Source organism: Astatotilapia calliptera, chromosome 5 (assembly GCF_964374335.1).
Source record: "Astatotilapia calliptera chromosome 5, fAstCal68.1, whole genome shotgun sequence".
NCBI lineage: Eukaryota > Metazoa > Chordata > Actinopteri > Cichliformes > Cichlidae > Astatotilapia > Astatotilapia calliptera.
The window spans coordinates 11343481-11352483 of NC_137426.1; the positions used below are offsets into that span (position 1 = coordinate 11343481).

The following is a 9003-nucleotide window of genomic DNA, read 5'->3' on the forward strand; positions in this document are numbered from 1 at the left end:
AAATGACTTGGTTTGCATCAGAAGTGAGTAGGGCTGCCACGATTAGTCGACTAGTCACGATTACGTCGACGACTAATTTAATAGTCGACGCGTCGTTTGAAGCTTTGTAAGATCCCAAAAGACGCAGGAATAAGTAGTAGGATTTAAGAGTGTAATAACGGACTGAAACAGAAGATGGCAGCACTGCATGTACAAGGATGCCAGCTGCCGTTAAACCCAGAAGAAGAAGAAGCTCTGTCCCAGAATTCATAGCGCAGCCCAGCTCAGTTTCCAACAATGGCGGCAGCTAGTTAGTTTTAATATTACTCTTATTATTCTTTCTGGGTCACAAAATAATAGATTAACATATTTTCAGGCGAGAATGTAGCTGTGTAAACCTCAAATATCTACTCAGTTTATCAAGACAGCACATAGTTTCAAAAGCGCTCTGACGTTTTCGGAGACGTCTGTTACCCACTAGCTCGATAGCTAGCCGGGGTTCAAGCCTCACTAGAGCCTGTGAGAACACCGGACTCCTGGCAAATAGTTTTCAAACCCACCGCCATCTTTCGCTACTCAGGTTAAACATGATATGCAAGTCACTTAGATAACTTAAAATTGTTATTGTTTGCCTTTTTTTTAGTATTTTATTTGTTCCTGATTAAATCGGTTTGGCTGAGATTAAAGTTATAGTTTTTACAAAGCTGAATAAACCTCAAGCAGATTAAACTCCATCGAAACAATCTGCAAATATCATTAAAATTTAACAAACTCTCATCTTGTCTTTATTTTTAGTTAGCACATACCTTAAACACTTAAAGCTGTAAGCTAATGATAGTTATATAAGAGCAGATGCATGCTGGTGCAATAAGCTGTACATCCAATGGATGCATGATCTGATTAGTCAACTAATCGCAAAAATAATCTGTGACTAGTCGACTATCAAAATAATCGTTTGTGGCAGCCCTAGAAGTGAGTGAGGGTGGCCTCTGTCTATGCACCTACCCCTGGAATAACCCAGAAACTGTTCTACTGATCTTCAAACCACATGTTTTTTTACACACACTGAGGTATCAGAACTCGTCATTATAAGTACAGAGGAGCCTGTTTATTACTCTGAAGGCAAAGCAGGCACTCAGGAAGCAGTTTGGAACTGTGAGAGTAAAATTATTAAGCTTGGGTGTGTTAATAATGGTAATTGTTATCGCACTGAAATTATTTAGTTAGCATACTTGTCACAATCCACGTCTAAACTAAACTACTAAAACCTGAAGGTTTCTTCCTGTTCAAAGGGGGCTCTTCCTCCCCACTGTTACCAAGTGTCACAGAGGTTTGTCTGACTGAGCTTATTTTCTGTCTTTGCAAAATAAAACGCCTCAAGGCAACTATTATGTGAACTGACCGTATATAAATAAACTTGAAAACTGCAAATTTGATCATTAAAAATGATCCAGAAAAATTATTTGTGATGTAGAGATGTTTTACATGAAAATGAATTGAGACGGCAAGTAGGAAGTGTTGATGTGGGGCTATGACACAGCTTAGAGCATTTATGTAACTCTAGCACTGAATTTTAGGTATTACCAGTCTTTTAAAGGTGTACATACACTCACCATCCAGTTTATTAGGAAAACCTGTGCCATCTAATCTAATTCAGTACAACAGAAAATTGTTTTCAGTTCTCCTTCCCTAGATTATTAACATAGCAGTGTGGGGTGGTGGTGGTTTAGTGAAAAGTGTGTCTGTGTTTGGTGTACGCCTCATTAACATTCTTGGCACAAGACTGCACGGGTGGTCCTAATAAAATCCTGGTTTAGGCACACTTTCAATAAAAAGACACAAAAATCTCTATCGTTTAAAAATGTTATTGTAGTTTTATTGTTATCTTAATTTTCTGGCCAGCTGTAGCCTTTCAGTCTGGAGTCTGCATGCTCTCCCTGTGACTGTGGGTTTCTTTCACCTTCCTCACATAGACTTACCTGTTAGGTTAACTGGTGATTATAAATGGGCTGTAGCATGGTTGTCTCCAGAGTGTCCACAAACACAATGGATGGAATAGTTTTGAGTGATGATTTTTACATTTTACAGAAACATTTGGGGGGTTTTTTGTGCTTCTGAGATCATGCTCACAGCTTAATTTGTGCAAAAAACAAGATTCTGTGTGCATGTGTTTGAGACATGGACTGTTTACACACACCCAGATAAATATATAAAAAGTAAAAAAGAGGGAAAAAAGTATACAAGTATTTCATTATAGTGCTGCGAAAAAGTATCTGTTCAACTCCTAGTCTCTTTTTTCTTTGTCTGTCTTTGTTGCACCTGCATGTTTCAGATCATCAAGCTCATTTTGTTTTACTTAAATTGTTTTGGGTATTTTTGTAAGATTTAATTTATTAAGGGTGAAAAGGTACCTAAACCTACCTTTTTTTCTTTTCTTTTTTTTTAAACATACTAACTGCCTCCTAAACTAATAACTGGTTGTGCCACAATAGGCTGCAATCAAGAATTGTAGCCATCCAGAGGTGGACTTGCTGCTGTGTTTTGGTTCATTGTCCTGCTGCATACCCAGAGTTTAAGCTTGAGCTCATTAACTTTTTGTTTGACTTTCTTCTTAAGCATTTTCTGGTAAAGAGCAGAATTCATGGTTGCATCAATCCAAGTCATCCATATCCTGAAGATTATCACACTACCACCACCATGTTTGATAATGTAACTGGACTCACAATTTACAAAAAGTGCAACTTTCACTCGTCAGACCACAGAATATTTTCCCTGAAGTGTGGGGCGTCATCAGTATGATGTTGTGTTTTGTGTTGTTGGGGGGTTGACGGTGAAATGAGCCTCTGTGTTCTTTTTGGTCATCGCTGGTTTTCTCCCATGGGTGCCATTGATTCCCAGTCTCTTATTGTTGAATCATGACCTCTGACCTTAACATGAAGACTGTGAGCAGATTTTATTTTGTTCCACTTGCAGATGCAGAAATTAGTTTCTAATTGTCCAAAAGATAGAAGACAAAAATGCTGCTTTTGTAAATAAAAGAAACATGTTAGCATGATTTAAATGAGAAATAAATTTTACTGACCTTACTGACATTGTAAAGAAAAACAAATTTCTGTAATAGACTGTACAAAAAAAAACACCATTTGTTATTAAATTTATTATCTGCTACTTAATTACTTTGTAGTACCTCTTTGTCTTTGGGGAGCTCTTTATGAGCAGGAAAAGCTGTATGAACTTAAAAAACAAATTAATACGTACAATTTCTAAAGCCAGATTGGAGTCTTTGCTGGGTCCCGAGCCTTGTGTTTGACACCCCTGGCTTAGAGGAACAAACGGTTCTGTTGTTTTTGCAGTTGTGCTTGTATTGTCGCACCTTTTGTATAATCCTGAAGCCTTCTTTAACACAGTGGTTCAGGTGGAGTTGAACATACCACAGCCTGCTTCTGATTAAAGACACAACACACACAAACACTGTAGCTGCAGATGCCTCCTAGCTGAGTCACCTGGACACACCCCTCACCTGCTGCACCCTCCCTAAAGAACTGAATAATCATGGAAAACACATCCTGAGGGAGGCTGGGCGCGTCAGTGGATCCTTCAGTGACTCAAGGCTGAAGATATACGAGGTTTACAGTTTATAATCTGCTCAGGTTTCACTCCAGAATCTCCCCAGGTCCCTTTAGCACATCATCGCAGCTCATAAAGTTCACACGTGTTTGCACGCTGCCGTTTCCAACATGGAAACTTTGTAACTGGAAGCAAAGCAGCGCTCATTTGTCAACATTTCATCTGCGAAGTTAAAGAAACAACAACACAACCTCACACTGAAAATATTCACTTCTCTGGCTTCCTCGTGGCTCCTTATTACTGATTAATGTGTCTCAACTAACCTCTGTTTTGTTTGACTGAGGCCCAGAGTTCAGGGCAACAACAGGAGTTATAGCGCCATCTGCAGGCCAACTTTGAAAATGACGAAAAGCAGTCTTTTCACCAAGTTTCCTTTAAGTGACTACAAGTAAACGATAGGAAAACACCAAACTGTCCGATTTATTTATTGTCCCTGAATAATGAGGACAATTTATATATAAAATTACAATAATTTGATTGTAGTTTGAGTTTTTATGCTTTTTTAGCCTTTTTTTAGCTTCATTTGTGACAGCAGCTATATAATCATTACGCACTGTTGTGATATTTTTAATTTTAAAAATGCTTGGCATGGACTGTGGAAAGCTGTGTGCAGTCATTTATGTGTTTCTTAATCATTGTTGCTTTTGATTTTATTGTAATTTGTCCTTTCTCACTCACTATGTGTTAATAAAGCTCTCTGCACTGAGTCATACAAAAGACATGGTGTGGAAGAGAGCCAGAGATTAATAACATCTCTGGCTCTCTTCCACACCATGTCTTTTGTCCTGTCTTACTCCCCTTACCGGTCACAGCAGATAGCCGCCCCTCCCTCAGTCTGGTTCTGCTGGAGGTTTCTTCCTGTTAACAGGAAGTTTTCCTTCCCACTGTGGCCAAAGAGCTTGCTTATAGGGGGTCATATGATTGTTGGGTTTTCTCTGTATTTATGTAAGAGTCTATCTTACGATATAAATCACCTTGTGGCAACTGTTGTGATTTGGCACTGTATAAATAAAATTGAAATAGAATTAAAGCCAGACGTTGTATTTGATGACTTAAAACACACAAATTGAATTTTATTTAATGCGCAGGAACTTGTTTCTCTCTGCAGGATAAATATCCATCTGTCATCGCTCTCCCTGGAGGCCCCAGGTCAGAGGTCATGACCCTGAACCACCCCAAGCTTCCCGGGCAAGAACTCTCATCATGATCCAGCACAGTCAGAAAAAAATGCAGCTGTCTGTAATGCAATGTCATATTTTTTTCTTTTTGGTTTACAGCTGTATGTTATTCATTCATTGGTCAGTTGACGTTTCCAGAGAGGGCGTTGTGACGCCGAAGATCAGCCTGCTCACAAAGATCCCAGAGAGAGGTGAGCTGGTGATCCTGAGCTCTGCAGAACTGACCCTTTGGCAAACACTTTAAGTGTTTTCTTACCTTAAAAGTCAGAGAGTGCTCTCAGCATGTTTAATGATCCTGAGTGAGAAAATAACATAACGTCCACGCAGAGATAAGTTGCAAATCCAATGTCATGACTATTCTGCGCTCATTTACTGAAAAAAAAAATCCTCGTTCAGTGATTACACTTAATATTATTACTCAGTTTAATAAATAATTAGTTTATGCACCACTCAAATATCACAGAAAACTGTAGTTTGGTTAAGCAAAACTCATTTTATTCATCCGACAACTGATTTTTTCCACTGTGACATTTAACTTTACTCCCTCTGATTATCAAATCCTGCAGTTAAGCTCATAGTTTTGGTTTTGTGATCTTTGTGTTTCTGCAGCTCTCCAGCTGTTCCCTTCTCAGGCTGTAGGCGGTGCTGCTGAGGCCTTTGAGAGCCTGCTGAGGATTCTGGGACCTGAAGCTGCCCTGGAGTCCATCATCCAAGCAGTCAGTCTTTCACAGGAAACTTAAAACAGAAACACCTCCAATATAATATTTTTTTCTTTCTATTTTAGATTAATGTCACAGAAATGAAGGACAGCGAGAGTTTAGTCTCTTAGAAATCTTTATTTCAATAGAAAGAGCACGACTGTAACAGCAGAGCTCACGGGTCAAAATTTACAAAAATAAATAATTTAAATACAAAATGCCAGACAGCAGTGTCACCTTTTGTATTTCTGATAGTTTGTCTTCTCTCAGCTATTTACACAGTTATTACAAGTCTGTCGGTATCACAGTGCTGTGATATTTCTGCAGGCCAACGCTCAGACAGCAGCAGGGCTGCGGCTAACGGGTGAGACAAAGCGGTCTGGACACGGTTAGAAGGTTGTTTACAGACCGAAAAGTATGATTTTTACTTCACACCGAGGCCATCGATAAATGCAACCTCGTCCAGTGGTTATAGTGTTAGTTCTCTTCTTTAAATCTTACAACAAAAATAAAAATTGGGCAGTTATGAAAAGCTGAAAGTTTGTAGACAAACTGCTGTCTGTTAACGCTTATTCACAGACGCAGCACTGAAGCTCGATCTTAAAACAAACATCAGTGGCTGCTAGAGGGGCGAGAAAGTCATCAGACAGGCACATGTAGTCGGGTCTTGATTAGTTTGGTCAACGGTTGTGATCCCAATTAATTTAACCTTCATGTGAGTGGAATTATTACTGGTGCCAAGTGTCTCCAACCACTTCACACTCGAGCTGAAGTAAAGAGTGAAAAATGAGAACTTTGTAGTGAAAATGAATGCAGAGGGTAACCGTTTATTCCCGATTATCTTTTCTTCTGCATTAGATGGAAGCCCAAATTACTCGGCTCAGGTCTACTAGAAAGATCTGCCTGACATTCAGTTCTCGATCCTGTGGAGATGCAGAACTTGCTCTGCATCAATGGAAGAGGTATACATGTGTAGGTGTCCGGACACTACTCGATCTCACTGCGCTCCGCTGCCCTGCCTGCCTGCCTGGGGCGTCTTCATTGCAACATTTAAAACGATCAGTGGTTGGTTCAGTTCACTGCTGTCCACTCTCCAACCTTCAACTTCTCCTCCTCCCAAAAATCCAGGTGTGTGTCAAAGGGAGCCGGACTTTGATTGAATCCAGCTTAGTGTTTGGATTTAACAGAATTTCTGATAGGCAATGAGGAGGAATGGAGTGTGGAGGACTCTTAGTGTGATTCATTTTCAGACTGGCTGATGGAGGCATCTGAAGGTGGAGAGTGGAAGCAGGAAGTGAAGTCAAGTGTTACCAGTTTATCTGAAGCCTGTTGGCACTGCTGGAAAACCTGCAGCGCTCCTGAACACATCATTACTCAAACGTCACATGACCCTGTCGAGCTTCTTCAGGAGTTTGAGGTACTGAGAGTTCATGGCTGCGTCCATGGATCGCCGCCGCTTGAACGCAGCCTGTAACAGTTTACTCACATGCACCCCCCCTCAGCTTCCAGTCCTACCAGAACATTTAGGCACATGGATGCACACACAGACAACAAGAAGCCACTTATGGCACAAAAACCAGCAGCAGCATGAAGCTCAGCTTGTCAGAAGAGTAATTTTTATTATAATTATTATTATTACCCAGCAGCCTTTGCAACTTTCCCCTGCTTCGCATTGAAACCCTGAACACCCCCTCTGTGCAGCCGAGAGGCCACACTGAGCCTCATTTGCAGACTTGAATTAAATCTATGCTGCAGAGTAACATGCAACGCCTTGGAAACATCACTAACAGCAGGGGTTCAATGACTGGGCACTAGTTTGTGGATGCTGGTTTACTTCATTATAATGAAACTAATAATATTTTATTTATTAGTAAAGTTAAGGTAACATTTCTGCACACCAGCTGCATTTCTAGTCAAAAACAAAAAGCTGACATTGACAGGAAGTGCTCTGCACTTCACAACGTGAAGGTATTTCATGCCAGCAAATTTTCTTTACAGTAATGAGGTTCTGTCCTGGTCCTGCGGTAAATCTATAGTTATAGATGTATTTGTCATTTTATTTATCACAGATAAATGACTGATTCTGAGTGTCTCTTTACTGAACTCAGGTATTGGATCAATACCTGCATGGCATGATATCAATATCCTAATTAAATGCACAGTGCATGCTTTCCTGGGTGGACAGACTTAAATGTTTGTCAAGTCTTTGATTTTTACTGAATTTCACTCAAACTACAGACTTTAAAGAGGGAAACATGCCACTCATAGAATCCTGAAACTGAGTATGGCAGAATTAAAGGTGGTGGTAATATAGAAATATAGTTTCTTTTTAGCATGTTAAAGCTTATTTTGGTGTAAAGCAACAGACTGGTGACTGTACACATGCATGACTATGTGTTCAGAAGTATTATTGAGAAGCAAGACTCGCTTCAGCAAAGGAAAAGTAATCATTGTTTACTTTCTCTTTATGATCACATCATTGCTATAGTGAATGACTCAACTCATAAATTCAGCTTTCAGCTCAGTTAAATCGCAGCACTCAGACTGAATGAAAGACATGCTCTGTGTATGATCACACGCGTGATGATCATGCATCAGTGTCTCCATCCGATGACAGAAGAGTCTTGAGTCCACGTTACGAGGACGCTGAAGTTCGAGGTTTCTGTATTTCTACAGAGCAACAATTAGTTTGAATGTTAGAATGAGTGAAATGCAGCAGTAATGTGCTTTCATCTCAGGTAAAGGCCCCGCTGTACCTCAAAGGGTCACTTTACCTGAGTACATCATGAAGCTCAGTGTTGCTGACAGAGTCTCATCTGACTGTAGACTGAATCAGTTTTGCTAACTTTTTTCCATTTTCTCAGACACGATATTATTTTTAATCAAACAGTACCATCCAGACCTTTGTTTTACTCCTCTTATCCTATATAAAAGACCGACTGTGAGCATCAACAACAACATTACTGGAGTGGAGGCAGAAATGCAAGAGATCACCTCTCTGATAAATCTAATTAAACTTTCACAAGAGGACACATATACCAAAATTAGCACACATACTCTTGTGAGTCCATTTTTATGAAGCCAAATAACAATTTGAAAATGAAAGTGGCTCCAGAGTGACATGAACACAGCTTTTTGCTTGTATCCACTTTGAAAGGTTTGTGTTGCGGCTTGACCTTTCGCATATTTAGCAGATTAAACCAATGGGGGTTTGGGACAAACAGGGAGGCAGCGTTTTGCTTATGACCAAACACCACGCCACCTCTTTCAGCACGGAAGCAAAGCCTGCTCAGAATCAAACCTCAGACCAGTGACATTACACCAAAGCAAAGCAGAGATCCTCACCTCCTCTCTCTCAACATCAGAGGACAGCCACGCCCACATTTATGAACTGACATCAGCCCAACAACCTGCTTCTCCATCACTTCCCCTCTTCTCTGTCTTCTGCAGCACTGCCACATGCGGCAATCTGGAGGTTAATTCTTAACTGTCACCATACGCTTTATTAAAGCAGGAGACGC

At 40.2% G+C, this 9003-nt stretch overlaps 1 protein-coding gene across 2 annotated transcripts in view; it reads left to right on the forward strand.

Moving 5' to 3' along the window:
- Positions 1 to 5700, forward strand: part of cenpp (centromere protein P) — a 118619-nt gene extending 112919 nt beyond the window's left edge. For both annotated transcript variants that reach the window (XM_026167225.2, XM_026167227.2), the window contains 3 exons: positions 4715 to 4794; positions 4884 to 4975; positions 5394 to 5700. In XM_026167225.2, coding sequence (XP_026023010.1) covers positions 4715 to 4794; positions 4884 to 4975; positions 5394 to 5524 — 303 coding nt within the window. In that variant the 3' untranslated portion in view covers positions 5525 to 5700. The remainder of the gene's footprint in view (positions 1 to 4714; positions 4795 to 4883; positions 4976 to 5393) is intronic.
- Positions 5701 to 9003: the final 3303 nt, after the last annotated feature.